This window comes from Scyliorhinus canicula, chromosome 5 (assembly GCF_902713615.1).
Source record: "Scyliorhinus canicula chromosome 5, sScyCan1.1, whole genome shotgun sequence".
NCBI lineage: Eukaryota > Metazoa > Chordata > Chondrichthyes > Carcharhiniformes > Scyliorhinidae > Scyliorhinus > Scyliorhinus canicula.
Window position 1 is genome coordinate 159,554,626 of NC_052150.1, and position 16,364 is coordinate 159,570,989.

A 16,364-nucleotide genomic window follows, 5' to 3' on the forward strand; every position below is an offset into this window, starting at 1 on the left:
ATTCCAACCCACAGTACGCATTTGTTGAGTTCCCGGACGGTCGCCAGGACACAGTATCCCTCCGGGACCTGGCACCCGCTGGATCCAGCCCCCCATCTACCCCCACCGAGGAACTCCTTTCCCCATTCCCGCGCCCCCAGTCTCCATTTCGACCAGGAGGTGTATGAGGCTCGGACAAGACTCGCCCCGGAGCCGGCAACCGTACCCCAGACCTCGACGCCTGCCCAGCAACCGCAAGAGGCTGCAACTCCGGTGCTCCGCAGATCAAAACGGACAATTCGTCCACCGGACAGACTGACTCTTTGAGCCATCACCCCCGCCGGACTTGATTTTTTTAACAGGGGGTGAATGTGGTGAATGTGATTCACACTATATATAGTTGCCAATATCACTCTATGTATATATGTTTTTAATCTACCCGTTGTAAGATCAATACTGTATATAGTTGCCAATATAACTCCGTGTATATATGTTCACTATCCACCATTGTAAATGCAGTTGCACTATCCGACCACCAGGGGGAGTCGCTCTGGGAGTACGCGAGAGTTTGTACTGGGCTCCTCCCTTGGCTCTGCCCAGGACTCCTCCCCCTGGGACCGAGGTATAAAGATCAGTGCCTTAGAGCCAGCCTGCCAGTTCATCTGAGGTTCAACGACGAATAGGCTGGCTCTGTTGTAAGTGTATTAAAGCCTCTGTTCAGATCCACGTGTTCGCTGAATTGATGGTTCCATCAAAAATGAAGGAATGTATGAGTGGAAAAAACATTTCATGACAGCTATAGTTGATGCAGTGAGATGCATAAATATGAGAGAGTATTAAAAGTTCCTATTTGGTTCCCCCGGTGAGGTTATTGAATTTATTACAAGGTCGCAGCTACATCTGTACAGTGCTATTGACATTTATGAAGTCTTCAACCATTTTTTTGTTTTGTTGTACACCTCATGGAAAGGTAAGTCTCCGTGGAATTGCATTTGCTGCAGCAAGATATCTACTTTCTTTTCATTAAGGCAGTAGCACTTCTTTGCCAACTGTTGCCAGATTTAACTTAATCCAAACGGTGCAACCAATATCATAGGTACATTATGTGGATAGATTGGGGTTGTTCTCCATGGAGAAGACCAGGTTGAGAGGAAATTTAATATAAGTATTCAAAAGATTGAGGGGTTTAGACTAGAATAGAAAAACTGGACGCATTGGCACAAGAATTGAGAACCAAAGCACACTAAATTAAGGTGATTGGCAAAGGAAGCAATGGTTACAAAAGGAGATTTTTTTAATGCGCGAGTGATTAGGATCGGGAATGCACTACATCAGAGTGTGGTGGAGACCAATCAAAGTGGGGCTTTCAACAGGGAATTGGATAATCACCTGAAGAGAAAGAAATTGCAGGGAAATGGCAAACAGGCAGGTGACTGGAACTCACTGAGTTACTCTTGTAGAGATCTGGCAAGACATGATGGACCAAAAGGCCCTCTCTGTGCTGTAACTATTTTATGATTCATTCTATGTAGAATGTATATAGCAGTATACATTAACAGCCACGATCATCTTCTTATCGAATGTGTATCTAATCCCAGTACACACCCTCACATGTAAGTCAGTTGAATCTGGAAATACAGGTGAGTTCAGGTGCATTCCACCGAGGTGTAATTCAGTACTGCATCACCTGACAGAGGAAGAACATTTCTCCTCATGATAATAATAATCTTTATTATTGTCACGAGTAGGCTTACGTTAACACTGCAATGAAGATACTGTAAATATCTGAGTCTTTTACACGTTACAGTGTACAGCAAAATGCAGACTGTAAAATTGACCATATTATTTCTCAGTAAGATTCATTCAATACATGTGAAAATATGACTAAGCAGATGTTGTTTTAACAGATATCAATCAGTTCAACTACAAGAACTACACTGCCATCTAGATCCAATGCAACAAATTTGCCTTTTTGTTTCTATTTGCAATTTAATATAGTAATCTTACCTCTTAAATTGATGCATTGCAGATTGGAAAGTTCTGCCAGGGATTTGGGAAGGTGGTATATTTTATTATATGCAGCTATAAGCCTTTCCAGACTCTTCATTTCTCCAATGTTGATTGGCAAGGATGTCAGAGCATTGTGCGATACGTCAAGCTCTACTAATTCAGTCAGGTTACCCAATTCATCTGGTAGTTCTTTTATCTGTAAAAGGAATTGATAACACTGACAAAATCATGAAAGTTCTGTACTTTAACTTGTTCTTGTGCCTGTGACAGTCATGACCAATACGCATAACTCCTCAAGCTTGTCAGCATATATAGGGAGAGACATTTTACCGATGGATTTCTTAGGCTGTGAATAAACCTTTGTTTAGGCTCAGCCGAATACAATTTAAGGTCGTTCGCCGGGCACACGTGACAGTGGCCCGGATGAGCAGGTTCTTTGGGATAGAAGATAGGTGTGCAAGGTTTGCGGGAGGACCAGCGAACCATGTTCGTATGTTCTGGGCATGCCTGAAGCTTGGGGGATTCTGGCAGGGGTTTGTGGATGTCATATCCAGGGTATTAAAAACAAGGGTGGCACCGAGTCCAGAGGTGGCAATTTCTAGAGTGTAGGAAGATCCGAGAATCCAGGAGGAGAAAAAGACAGGCGTTCTGGCCTTTGCCTCCCTGGTAGCCTGGAGACTGATACTATTAGCTTGGAGGGAGTCACAGCCCCCAAAGTCAGAGACCTGGCTCACTGTCATGGCTATCTTTCTCTGTCTGGAGAAAATCAAGTTCGCCCTGAGAGTGTCAATGTCAGGGTTCGTCCGCAGGTGGCAGCCATTCGTCGACTTGTTTAGAGAAAATTAACTGTCAGCAGAGGGGGGGGGGGGGGGTTAGTTTAGATTAGTGTGTAAGAAAGGTGGGACCTGTGAGGGAGGAAGACAGCATTTGCACTATGTTTATATTTGTATGTACGTTTTTTCTGTTATTGTTACAAATACCTCAATAAAATGTTTTATTAAAAAAAAGAAAGTAATCATGGCTAGGGCACTAGTTATTAATGATTGGAAATTGGCAGATAATGAAACTACAGGTTACTGGACCATTAATTGCAATATTTAATATCAAGCAGCAATATCCAGACATTAACACGAGGCACAGTTTCACCGATTCGGCCAATTATCTGTAACCTGATAACCCGAAACACATTAAAGAAGCCATCCCCTATGGACAAGCCCTCCGTATACACAGGATCTGCTCAGACAAGGAGGAGCGCAACAGACACCTACAGATGCTGAAAGATGCCCTCGTACGAACGGGATATGGCGCTCGACTCATTGATCGACAGTTCCACCGCGCCACAGCAAAAAACCGCACCGACCTCCTCAGAAGACAAACACGGGACACCACTGACAGAGTACCCTTCGTCGTCCAGTACTTTCCTGGGGCGGAGAAACTACGACATCTTCTTCGCAGCCTCCAACACATCATCAGCGAGGATGGACATCTTGCCAAGGTCATCCCCACACCCCCACTACTGGCCTTCAAACAACCGCGCAACCTCAAACAAACCATTGTTTGCAGCAAATTACCCAGCCTTCAGAACAGCAACCACAACACCACAAAACCCTGCCAGGGTAATCTCTGCAAGACATGCCAGATCATCGACATGGACACCACCATTACACGTGGAAACACCACCCACCAGGTACGCGGCGCATACTCGTGCGACTCGACCAATGTAGTCTACCTCATACGCTGCAGGAAAGGATATCCCGAAGCGTGGTACATTGGCGAGACCATGCAGACACTGCGACAACGAATAAACGGGCATCGTGCGACTATCAACAGGCAGGACTGTTCCCTTCCAGTTGGGGAACACTTCAGCAGTCAAGGACATTCAGCCTCTGATCTCCGGGTCAGCATTCTACAAGGAGGCCTTCAGGAGACGCGACAACGCAAAATTGCTGAGCAAAAACTTATAGCTAAGTTCCGCACGCATGAATGCGGACTCAACCGGGATCTGGGATTCATGTCGCATTACATTCGGCCCCCACCAACAAGCCTGGACTTGCAGAGGCCTACCGACTGACCTGGCTTGGGACAATTCACACCTCTTTAACCTGGAGTTACCTCTCTCTCTGCATCTTTGATGATTTGATTGCCTGCAGGTGCTCGCATTCCGGGGCATCTCTGACTGTGTCTATATAAACATTTCTGGAACAAGCCTTTCCATTCACCTGAAGAAGGAGCCGTGCTCCGAAAGCTCGTGTTTGAAACAAACCTGTTGGACTTTAACCTGGTGTTGTAAGACTTCTTACTGTGCTCACCCCAGTCCAACGCCGGCATCTCCACATCACTGTAACCTGAAAGCATTCCATGACACTAAAAAGTTTCAGTTGATAAATTGATAATTTATGTCACTCAAATTATAATTGTGCATTATGCAGGGCTGCAGAATATAATTTAGTTTAAATGTTTTGTTGCTTGTGAAATAATTGAAGAAGTAAATTGGAAATTAAGATATTTAGCACTTTGTGAACAAAGGATATATCGCGGCGTAATTCGCGAATGCGCAGATATTCAGGGCTCAGAGAATCGCCGGAGCTGCACTGGGACCGATTCAGTTGGGATATTTGATTCTCTGCCCCTGCGCCAAACGTGATTTTGGCGCAGGGCTGCGGAGAATCCAGCCCTATATTCATCCAAAGCCTCTCCCCGATATTAGGCTCAGTGGAACAGTTCTTACATGGCTCCATTCATACCTGGAGCACTGGAGTTCTCACTATTATTCCTCCCTTAATCAATGGGGGAATTAAATACAACCCCTCCCCATTTGATTGGGCTAAGCAATATTGGGTGGGAAGCCTTCTGCCTCCCTCCATCCCCTGATTATGTCCGGAGCAGCAAGGCTTGTCAATCTTCCCATTGCTGGTATTCAATGGTGCTCACTTGCAGGGGGCGGCATTCTCCCCTACCCGGCGTGACGGAGGGTCCCGGAGTAGGGGAGTAGCGCCAACCACTCAGGGGTCGGGCCTCCCCAAAGGTGGGGAATTCTCCCCACCTTTGGGGGCCAGCCCCGCGCCGGAGCAGTTTGCACCAGAAGACTGGCGCAAAAAACCGGCGCCCCTGGCAGCGGGGCTGGCAAAAAGGCTTTCGCCGGTCCGCGCATGCGCCGGCAGTGACGTCAGCGGCAGCTGGCCGCTGACGTCACTGCCGGCGCATGCGCGATGTGGGGTTCTCTTCCGCTTCCGCCATGGCGGCCGCGGAAGGAAAAATAGTGCACCCAGGGCACTGGCCCGGAGTCTGAGCGGGGAGCCCCGATGGCGGGCCAGGCCACTGTGGGGGCACCCCCCGGGGTTCGATCGCCCCCCGCCCCCCCAGGACCTCGGGGCCCGCTCGCGCTTCTGATCCCGCCGTTCAAACCTCGGCGGCGGGAGATGCCTCCCAGCGGCGGGACTTCGGCCCATCCGGGCCGGAGAATCACCGCAGGGGCCTCTCCGATCGGAGTGGTGAGATTCCCGGCACCGCCACTTCCCGGGTGGCGTAGAATCTCTGCCATGGCGGGGGCGGGATTTTAGGCGGCCCCAGGCAATTCTCCGACCCTGCTGGGGGTCGGAGAATTTTGCCCAGGGATATCGACCAGCAAACTCTCGTTCAAAGACACTCAGTGCCTGATGGACGAGCTGATATCGAGCAGGTGGGTGGGTGCCTGCTAAGAGTCACCCATTTTCCCTTTCCTCCAAATCCCCCACCCCGCTGCTTTGATGGTGACTGCTTCCCTGTGACCCTCACCCCATGCTGCCCTCCATTACATTTTTCAAGGGATCCCTGCTGAAGGTCCGAGCGAGTTTCTGGCAGCAACCACCACTTCCAGTAATGAATAGCTGCCGGCCTCTTGATTAGCTAGCAGCTCTTGACGATGGGACTTCTACCCTGCCAAGTGAAGTCTTGCAATTAAATGTCCTTCATGGAGCTCCAGTGGTTCCCACTGCCAATTAGGAACTCCCTCCCTAACAGCACTGAGGGTGTACCTACACCACATGGCCCTTTCAGGCTCCACTCCTTCATTTGCCCTCTTTCATGTCTCACACCCTCAGGCCATGCCCCTTTCAGCTCCAATCCTTTCAGACCCTGTCCCATTTCAGGTCCCACCTCCTCAGTCCCCCACCCTTGGAGTCCCCCAGGCCAGTCCCCTTTCAGGCACTGCCCCTTGGATACTGGCAGGGTACCCAGGGACAGTACAACGACTCCCTGGGTTTGTCCTCAAGCTGCAACCCCCAGTTTAGCATGGTCATCATGTCTGGTCTCCAGTGGTGGAGAGCAATAGTGATTCCCACTGGCTTCACGCTGCGCTGGCATGGTGGAGAATACTGAGAGATGGAAAAATCTGGCTTAAAACTGTCACTGGGGGTCCAAAAAAATTCTGTGGTGCATATTCAGAATACAATGCACGAGAGAGATGGGAATTCCTATTATCATCCAATTCGTCTTTTAGAATATTCAGTATCTTAACCTAATGGAGAAAAACTGTAGGGGCAATTTTCCCTGGCTACTTTAGGTGCTAAAGAGCCTCCACAGTGGCTGAGATGGGGTCTTAAGGCAAAACACATGGTTATGCCCTGTTTAGCACAAGGAAGAACTATTTGCATTTATATAGTGCCTTTCACAACAATAGGACAGCCCAAAGCCCTGGAGAGCCAATTAAATATTTCTGAAGTGTTATAATGTAGGAATGTTATAAGGTAGCCTGTTTGTACACAGCAAACTCCCACATAAATTGGCTGCTAACACACCTTAAGAAGGTTGTATGGCATTTTGGCGGCAGGTACTTGACCCAACATTCTTTCCCAACGTTGATCAGTTGAATGGGTGTAAATGTATTGCTCCTCAGGATGTCCAGTACTACTGAAACGTATATCACCTTTTCATATACACTTGCTGCTAAAGGTTTGAACAGGACTTCTGCAAAACTTTGGGAGACTTTCTGGGACAGTTTGTCAAGACTTCACCACCATTCTATCAATATTTATTCTGGAAATTCTCTCAGTATTTCAATAAAAATACTAAGTGCTGTGCTACTGTTGTGAGTCACCAGGGGAAAAAATATTGGCCAGTTATTGTCAGCTTGCTAGAGGACCATCTTGGTCTGCAGGAGGAATGGGAGAGGAAAGTCAGGTCAGGCAAAGCAGCAACAGCTGCTGGAGGAGAAAGGGATGGAAGAGCTCCAGATTGTTGGTGACTTGCTGCACACACCACAATCAGCAATCATAAGAGAAAAGCCATAATTTGTGCCAGAAGTTCAAGCTCAAAAGTCACAAGAGGGAGAAATAGGTTGAAGAATAAAAAGTGCTGTGTTCTTGTTTATTTTTTGTTTATTCCCTTATTTTCTCTTTCCTTTATTTTTGCCGTTACATTTTTGACCCATGGTTGATTAATAAACATGTGTCGACTTCCGGTTGCGGCTATGACCAGCTAAGTCGCACGTTTGGCGGCTCCTGCTACAAAGGTGTTTTCGGGCCGATTGGAGGGCCCCAACGGCGCTGTAAGGACAAATCCCGGTGGGGGAAGGCTCCCTGAGGAGAACCAGACCAACTTTATGGTCGGTACCCGGAGTGGGGTGGTAAAGAAAGCAACAGCAGCTCCTCAAAAAAAGCGGGGGAAGAAGACCAAAATGGCGGCCGGTGGCGCACCCGAGGAATGGAGGAAATGGGCGGAGGAGCAGCAGGCCGCTCTCCTGCGCTTCTTTACGGAGCTGAAAATGGAGCTCTTGGAGTCAATGAATGCGACGACCACCAGGCTGATGGGAGCCCAGGCGACCCAAGAGGCGTCGATTCGGGAGCTGCAGCAGGAGATGACTGTGAGGGAGGAGGAGGCCACGGTCCTCGTGGGAAAGGTAGAGGTGCACGAGGCACTCCACCTGAAATGGCAGAGCCGTTATGAGGAGCTGGATACCCGAATGAGGCGGAAGAACCTGAGGATCTTGGGCCTGGCAGAAGGCCTGGAGGGGTCAGACCTCCCGGGATACGTAGCAGAAATGCTGAGCTCCCTGATGGGGGCAGGGGCCGTCCCTTCGCCCCTGGAGCTGGAAGAGGCCTACAGGGTCATGGCTAGGAAGCCAAGAGCAAATGAGCCCCCGAGGGCGGTGCTGGTGCGGTTCCAGCGACTCAGCGACCGTGAGAGAGTGCTGGAGTGGGCCAAGAGGGAAAGGAGCAGCAAGTGGGAGAATTCGACGGTGAGGGTCTACCAGGACTGGAGTGCGGAGGTGGCTAAGCGGCGGGCCCGGTACAACCGGACGAAGGCGGTGCTACATGCAAAACGGATCAGGTTCGGAATGCTGCAGCCAGCGCGCTTGTGGGTCACCTACAGGAACCAACACCACTATTTTGAGTCCCCAGAGGAGGCGTGGGCCTTTGTACAGGAAGAGAAACTGGACTCGAATTAGACCCAGGGGATACTTGGCGGCCGTAGCCGCTCGGGTACTTTCAGCTGAACAAGCGGTTTTTTTTTCGGCTGGGTCGGAACTGGGCAACTCTTATTGGAACGGTTTCCTTTTTTTTTTCTTCTTTCCTTGTTTGGATCTTGAACTCTTGCTTTGGGTTTTTCTTCTGATGTTTTTTCCCCCCTTTGCCAACTTCCCTTAGTTATTGTTATTGTGGTTATTCATGGTTATTTATGGTTATTTATACTGTTTGGTAGAGGGCGACTGTTAAGTACATTGTTATTTGTTATCTATCTGTTATTTATAATGTTAAGTTGGGGAGGCGGGACGGGGGGGAGAGCAGATCGGGGATATGGGCTCCTAGGGGGGGTTCTTTACAGGCATGGATGGGGACGGGGGTGGAACTGAAGATGGCGGGGTGGGGTGTGGCAGGGCGAAAGCGCGGGCTTTCCTCTGTTTCCCCGCGCGCGGGGCAGAGGAGGGGGGAGGGGAGGAGTGCGGGGCGTGGCTAGCAATGGCGACCTTTCCCGCGTTGGAGCGGGGCCAGGGAGGAGTGGCAAGGGGGGGGAGGCCCCCCCCCCCCCCCCCCCCCCGAGCCGGGGGGAGTCGGAGTGTGGCAGGAGCAGCCGGGTCAGCGTAAACCAGCTGACTTACGGGGGTACGATGGAGGGTACATCGCGGCTAGGAGGGGTCCTAGCCTGGGGGGGGGGGGGGGGGGGGGGGGGGGTTAGGGAGGGACACCGGGTTGCTGCTGGAAAGACCAGAAACGGGAAGTGGAGGACTGGAGAGGTGGGGGGAGGGGGCCATCGCCATGGGGAGCGGGTCAGAAGGGGAGGGTCGACCCGGGGCGAGCAGGGAACAGGACATGGCTAATCGGCAGGGGAAGGGGGCGGGTCGTCCCGCGACCCGGCTGATCACTTGGAACGTGAGGGGGCTGAATGGGCCGGTCAAGAGATCAAGGGTATTCTCACACCTGAAGGGACTGAAGGCTGATGTAGCAATGTTACAGGAGACCCATTTGAAGGTAGTGGACCAGGTTCGCCTGAGAAGGGGGTGGGTGGGACAGGTGTTCCACTCTGGATTGGACGCAAAGAACCGGGGGGTGGCGATTCTGGTGGGAAAGAGGGTGTCGTTCGTGGCGGAGGAGGTGGTGGCGGACAAGGAGGGTAGGTATGTGATGGTGAAGGGTAAGCTGCAGGGGGAGAAAGTGGTGATGGTCAACGTATATGCCCCGAACTGGGATGACGCGGGTTTTATGAGGCGCCTATTGGGCCTCATTCCGGGACTGGAGGCAGGGGGCTTGATCATGGGGGGGGACTTTAACACAGTGCTGGACCCCGGGCTAGACAGATCGAGCTCAAGGACCAATAGGAGGCCGGCAGCGGCAGAAGTGCTGAGGGGGTACATGGAGCAGATGGGAGGAGTAGACCCATGGAGGTTTGGTAGGCCGAGGGCGAGGGAGTATTCCTTTTTCTCCCACGTCCATAGAGTGTACTCCAGAATCGATTTTTTCGTGTTGAGCAGGGGGCTGATCCCGAGGGTACGGGAAGCTGAGTACTCGGCCATTGCGATCTCTGATCATGCACCACATTGGGTGGATGTGGAAATGGGGGAGGCGCGGGACCAGCGCCCGCTGTGGCGGCTGGATGTGGGGCTGTTAGCGGACGACGAGGTGTGTAAAAGGGTCCGGAAGAGCATTGAGAGCTATCTGGACTTGAATGACACGGGTGAGGTGCAGGTGGGGATGGTCTGGGAGGCCCTGAAGGCAGTGATCAGGGGAGAGCTGATCTCCATAAGGGCACACAGAGAAAGAAAGGAGAGGCAGGAGAGGGAGAGGCTGGTGGGGGAGCTTTTGGAAGTGGATAGGAGATATGCGGAGGCACCAGAGGAGGGGCTGCTGGGAGAACGGCGCAGCCTGCAGGTCAAGTTCGACCTGCTGACCACCAGGAAGGCAGAGACGCAGTGGAGAAGGGCACAGGGCGCGGTCTATGAGTATGGGGAAAAGGCGAGCAGGATGCTGGCACACCAGCTTCGCAAACGAGATGCGGCTAGGGAGATTGGGGGAGTGAAGGAGAGGGGCGGGAAGGTAGTGCAGAAGGGGCAAGAAGTGAATGGGGTCTTCAGGGATTTTTACAAGGAGTTGTATCGGTCTGAGCCGCCGACGAGGAGAGGGGGAATGGAGGACTTCCTAAACAAATTGAGGTTCCCAAGGGTCCAGGAGGGGCTGGTAGAAGGGCTGGGGGCGCCAATAGGGCTAGAGGAGCTAGTCAAGGGAATAGGTCAGATGCAAGCGGGGAAGGCGCCGGGGCCAGATGGGTTCCCGGTGGAATTCTACAAGAAAAATGTGGACTTGGTGGGACCGGTACTGGTACGAGCCTTTAATGAGGCGCGAGAGGGGGGGGGGTTCTGCCCCCGACAATGTCGCAGGCTCTGATCTCCCTGATATTGAAGCGGGATAACGACCCCGTGCAGTGCAGGTCCTACAGGCCTATCTCGCTTCTGAACGTGGATGCCAAGTTGCTGGCAAAGATCCTGGCAGCTAGAATAGAGGATTGTGTGCCAGGGGTAATCCATGAGGACCAGACGGGGTTCGTGAAGGGGCGGCAGCTCAACACGAACGTGCGGAGATTGCTGAATGTAATTATGATGCCGGCAGTGGAGGGGGAGGCTGAGATAGTGGTAGCGCTGGACGCGGAGAAGGCATTCGATAGGGTGGAGTGGGAGTACCTGTGGGAGACGTTGGAACGGTTTGGGTTTGGGGAAGGGTTTATTAAGTGGGTGAAGTTGCTCTACTCGGCCCCGACGGCGAGTGTAGTGACAAACGGGAGGAGGTCGGAGTATTTCGGGCTCCACCGAGTGACCAGGCAGGGATGTCCCCTATCCCCCCTACTTTTCGCACTGGCGATTGAACCGTTGGCGATGGCACTGAGGGGTTCGGGGGGTGGAGAGGACTGACTAGGGGAGGGGAGGAACATCGAGTATCGCTGTATGCGGATGATCTACTGCTGTACATGGCAGACCCAGAAGGGGGAATGCCGGAGATAATGGAACTATTAGCAGAGTTTGGGGACTTTTCGGGGCACAAACTAAATTTGGGCAAAAGCGAGGTTTTTGTGATACACCCGGGGGACCAGGGAGAGGGTATTGGGAGACTCCCCTTCAAGCGAGCAGGAAAGAGCTTTAGGTACTTAGGGGTGCAGGTGGCAAGGAACTGGGGGACCCTCCACAAGTTGAACTTTTCCAGGCTGGTGAAACAGATGGAGGAGGAATTTAAGAGGTGGGACATGGTACCGCTGTCGCTGGCGGGGAGGGTGCAGTCAATCAAAATGACGGTCCTCCCAAGGTTCCTGTTTTTATTTCAGTGCTTGCCCATCTTCCTCCCTAGGGCCTTCTTCAAAAAGGTGACGAGTAGCATTATGAGCTACGTGTGGGCGCACGGCACCCCAAGGGTGAGGAGGGTCTTTTTGGAGCGGAGTAGGGACAGTGGAGGGCTGGCACTACCCAATCTCTCGGGGTATTACTGGGCGGCAAATGTGTCAATGGTGCGCAAGTGGATGATGGAAGGGGAGGGGGCAGCTTGGAAACGAATGGAGAGGGCGTCCTGTGGCAACACAAGCCTGGGGGCCCTAGTAACGGCACCATGGCCGCTCCCCCCCACGAGGTACACCACGAGCCCGGTGGTGGCGGCCACCCTCAAGATATGGGGGCAGTGGAGGCGACACAGGGGGGAAAGGGGAGGTCTGTTGGCGGCGCCAATAAGAGGGAACCATAGATTCATCCCGGGGAACATCGACGGGGGATTTCAGAGCTGGTACAGGGTGGGCATACGGCAGCTGAAGGACCTGTTTATAGAGGGGAGGTATGCGAGCCTGGGAGGGCTGGAGGAGAAGTTTGAGCTCCCCCCGGGAAACATGTTCAGATATTTACAAGTGAAGGCATTTGCTAGGCGGCAGGTGGAGGGGTTCCCCCTGCTCCCCAGTAAGGGGGCGAGTGATAGGGTGCTCTCGGGGGTCTGGGTCGGAGGGGGGAAGATATCAGACATCTACAAGATAATGCAGGAGGCGGAAGAAGCATCAGGGGAGGAGCTGAAAGCCAAGTGGGAAGGGGAGCTGGGAGAGCAGATAGAAGACGGGACGTGGGCGGATGCACTGGAGAAGGTCAATTCTTCCTCCTCGTGTGCGAGGCTGAGCCTCATTCAATTTAAGGTGCTGCATAGAGCTCACATGACGGGGACAAGGATGAGCCGGTTCTTTGGGGGTGAGGACAGGTGTGTCAGATGTCTGGGAAGCCCAGCGAACCATGTGCATATGTTCTGGCCATGCCCGGTGCTGGAAGGGTTCTGGAAGGGGGTGGCAAGGACGGTGTCGAAGGTGGTGGGGTCCAGGGTCAAACCAGGATGGGGGCTCGCGATCTTTGGGGTCGGGGTAGAACCGGGGGTACAGGAGGCTAGGGAGGCCGGAATACTGGCCTTTGCGTCCCTAGTGGCTCGACGAAGGATATTAATTCAATGGAAGGACGCGAGGCCTCCAAGCGTTGAAACTTGGATTAACGATATGGCTAGCTATATTCAGCTAGAAAGGATCAAATTTGCCCTGAGAGGGTCGGTACAGGGATTCTCCAGGCGGTGGCAACCTTTCCTTGACTTTTTGGATCAGAGATAGACGTTCGGGGTCGTGGCAGCAGCAACCCGGGGGGGGGGGGGGGGGGGGGGAGGGGGGGGGGGGGAGGGGGGGGGCAGCAAGGGTCGTGGGGGGACATGCACGACTGTAACGCGGGCAAGTCTGCTCGCTGCTCATGTCTGAAACTGTAGGCTACCTTGTTTGTTAAGTTGTTGCTTGGGGGGGGGGGGGGGAGGACTGGTGCGCGCGAGAGGGCGGGCGAGGGAGGGATATTTGCCTAGAGGGATTGTGTTGTAAATAATTTAAAAAATTAGTAGGGGTAAATGTTTGTATGGAAAAACTCTTTCAATAAAAATTATTTAAAAAAAAATAAAATAAACATGTGTCCTGATTTTTTTGAAAGAAATTTAGTGAATCCAATTTATTTTTTTCAAATTAAGGGGCAATTTAGCGTGGCCAATCCACCTACCCTGCACATCTTTGGGTTGTGGGGGCGAAACCCACGCAAACATGGGGAGAATGTGCAAACCCCACACGGACAGTGACCCAGAGCCAGATCGAACCTGGGTCCTCAGCGCCATGAGACAGCAGACATGTGTCTTTGTGAAAAGTGGCCTGTGCCTTTAATTCAAACTGAAGAATCCAGAAAAGGCTGTGCTGGTTTAAACTGGTGATTGACAAATGACAGAGATTGGCCGAGTCTCGGTTTGATTGATGTGGCTGGTGGCCAATGAACTGGCCCAAAAGGCTCTGCCTGGTAACAGGTGGTGATTGGATCTGATCCCACCAAAATAGTTCAGAGAACCAAGAAGCTTTAAGTTTCATTTTGGCAGCTTAGAGGGAAACAGGCTAGGAGTGCAGCAGTGATGGACACATACAGACCACAAACAATTTGCTTGTTCTAGTTTTCCTCTTGCTGTCTAAATTTTGTTTTCTGTTTTAATAATTTATTTATAGAATCATAGAATCCCTACAGTACAGAAGGAGGCCATTCAGCTCATTAAGTCTGCACAGATCCTCCAAAAGAGAACCCGACCTAGACTGTGTACCCCACCTAACCTTGTGGACACTAAGGGGCAATTTAGCACGGCCAATCCACTTAAGCGGCACATATTTAGCCTGTGGGAGGAAACCGGAGCACCCAGAGGAAACCCACGCAGACAGGGGAGAATGTGCAAACTGCACACAGACAGTCACCTGAGGTTGGAATCAATCCCAGGCCATGTGAGGCAGCGATGCTGACCAGTGTCACCCACTGTTAGCCGGGAATCGTGAGGGCAGTGTCCGGAAGGCGGAGCCTAGCAACCGGTAAGTGTTTAAATTGAGCGTGGTGTGGATTCGGGCCTAGTGTCGCTCGGGAACTTACCTTCACAGTGTAATGATTTAGGCCAGGCCTTTGAGATTGGCCAATTATGCTCCTTTACTCTGCCATGTGCTTCCTTCTTTAAATCACCTCTTAAGTTTATTACGTTTTGCACTTGCCAGTTGGCCCGAATTGTTTTATCAAAGTATAAGAAATCGTGTATCGTCAGCCGCACTGCCTAACATTAAAGTCAAAAGTGAACTTTTACCATCGCACAGAATCAGTCCTTTTATTGACAGAAAACACAAGGATCATGCGTGGAAGTTGGATGTGGGTGCTGTAATGGAGACTTGGTTAAAAAAGAGACAGGACTAGCAGCTAAATATCCCAGGATATAGGTATTTTAGGCGAGACAGGGAGGAAGGTAAAAGAGCTGGGGGAGTTGCAATACTGATTAGAGAACATATCACAGCAGTACACAGGGGGAAAACAATTGAAAAATCAAGTAACAAGTTACTGTGGGTAGAACTCAGAAACAGCACGGGGAAGGGAGAAGGAGTTTTCTTTCTACTCCCAAGTCCACAAAGTATATTTCTGCCTAGACTTCTTTGTACTTGGGAAATCGGTGCTTCCAGCATTGTAGGGGCGGAATACTCCACAGTAGTAATCTTGCACCAAGCACCATGCTACGTGGACATGGGATTGGAGATAGCATTTTAAAAATGCCGTTTTTTGGGAGGTTAGAGGCATTCGACCCGGCTATTGAGGACTGGTCCCAGTATGTGGAGAGAATGTGTTACTTCTTCCGGGCAAATGATATACTGACGGACGAAAGGAGATGGCTTATCCTGCTGTCGGCGTGCGGACCCTCCGCTTTCGCCATTATACGTAGTCTGACTTATCCCGATGCGCCGGACACGAAAACTTTCCAAGAAGTAACGGAATTGGTGAAAGAGCACTACGACCCAAAACCACCCCTCATTTTGCATAGGTACAGATTCTACACAGCGAAGCAGGAAGACAGGGAGTCAGTCACGAATTTCTTGACCTGCCTGAGAAGGCTGGCGGAAAAATATGAGTTCGGCCCGACGCTAAATGAAATGCTTCGGGATTGGTTAGTGTGCGGTATAAACGACCTCACAATACAGAAACGCCTGTTGGCGGAAATGGAGCTAGACTGCAGGCAGGCGTTACAGCTCGCACTGTCCCTAGAAAAGGCAGCAAGTGGGACGCAGGAACTACAGGGCACGCCAATGGAGGTAGATACCTGTGAGAGGGACTACCACAACGGGTCCTGCTACCAGATAGCCGCTCTCAGGAAAAACCTGAGGAATAGAGGGAAAAAGGAAAACCCCAGAACTGCCCCCAAGTCTGCCAGGACTAACTGGAGACAGAGGGAAGTACCGGATGAGGCTCCCCCAACAGAGAAGGACCGTTTCTGGCACCAGACGGAGTGGGGTAACAACGACAGAAACTCTAGAAGGAGGTGGCAAAAGAGGAATAGCAGGTGGGGACGCAGGGAAGTACACAACCCAGACGCCCCATCCTCCTCCAAAGGGGAACAATTATATAATATTACAACAAAGAAAGCAGAACCCATTAGGATTACCCCACGGGTGAACGGGCGGCCGACAATAATGGAAATAGACACGGGTGCGGCCGTATCAGTAATGGGAGTGGCAGCATTTAGAAAAATCAAAGATGGACTCCAGCCACTAACCCTAACAAAAACATTGACGAAACTTAAAACCTACACGGGGGAACCCCTGGAAGTTCTAGGCACGACTCATGTACCTGTGGAATATGAGAAATAATTGCTCAGATTACCGTTGACGATAGTAGAGGGCTCCGGACTGAGCTTAATTGGACGGAACTGGCTGAAAGACCTAAAATTAGATTGGATGAAAATTTTCCAGAGTGGAAGCGGGCAGTTGAGTGGAGTACTCCAAAAATACCCGGAGGTCTTCCAGGAAGGTTTGGGGGAAATCATAGGCGCCAAAGCAACTTTGCACGTGGACCCAGAAGCCCTTCA

At 51.5% G+C, this 16,364-nt stretch overlaps 1 protein-coding gene across 3 annotated transcripts in view; it reads right to left on the reverse strand.

Annotated features, from left to right (window-relative positions):
* LOC119966372 (leucine-rich repeat and death domain-containing protein 1-like) overlaps nucleotides 1–16,364 on the reverse strand; it is a 111,953-nt gene that overhangs the window by 66,094 nt on the left and 29,495 nt on the right. For all 3 annotated transcript variants that reach the window (XM_038797921.1, XM_038797919.1, XM_038797920.1), the window contains exon 3: nucleotides 1,987–2,185. In XM_038797921.1, the coding sequence (XP_038653849.1) occupies nucleotides 1,987–2,185 (199 nt within the window). The remainder of the gene's footprint in view (nucleotides 1–1,986; nucleotides 2,186–16,364) is intronic.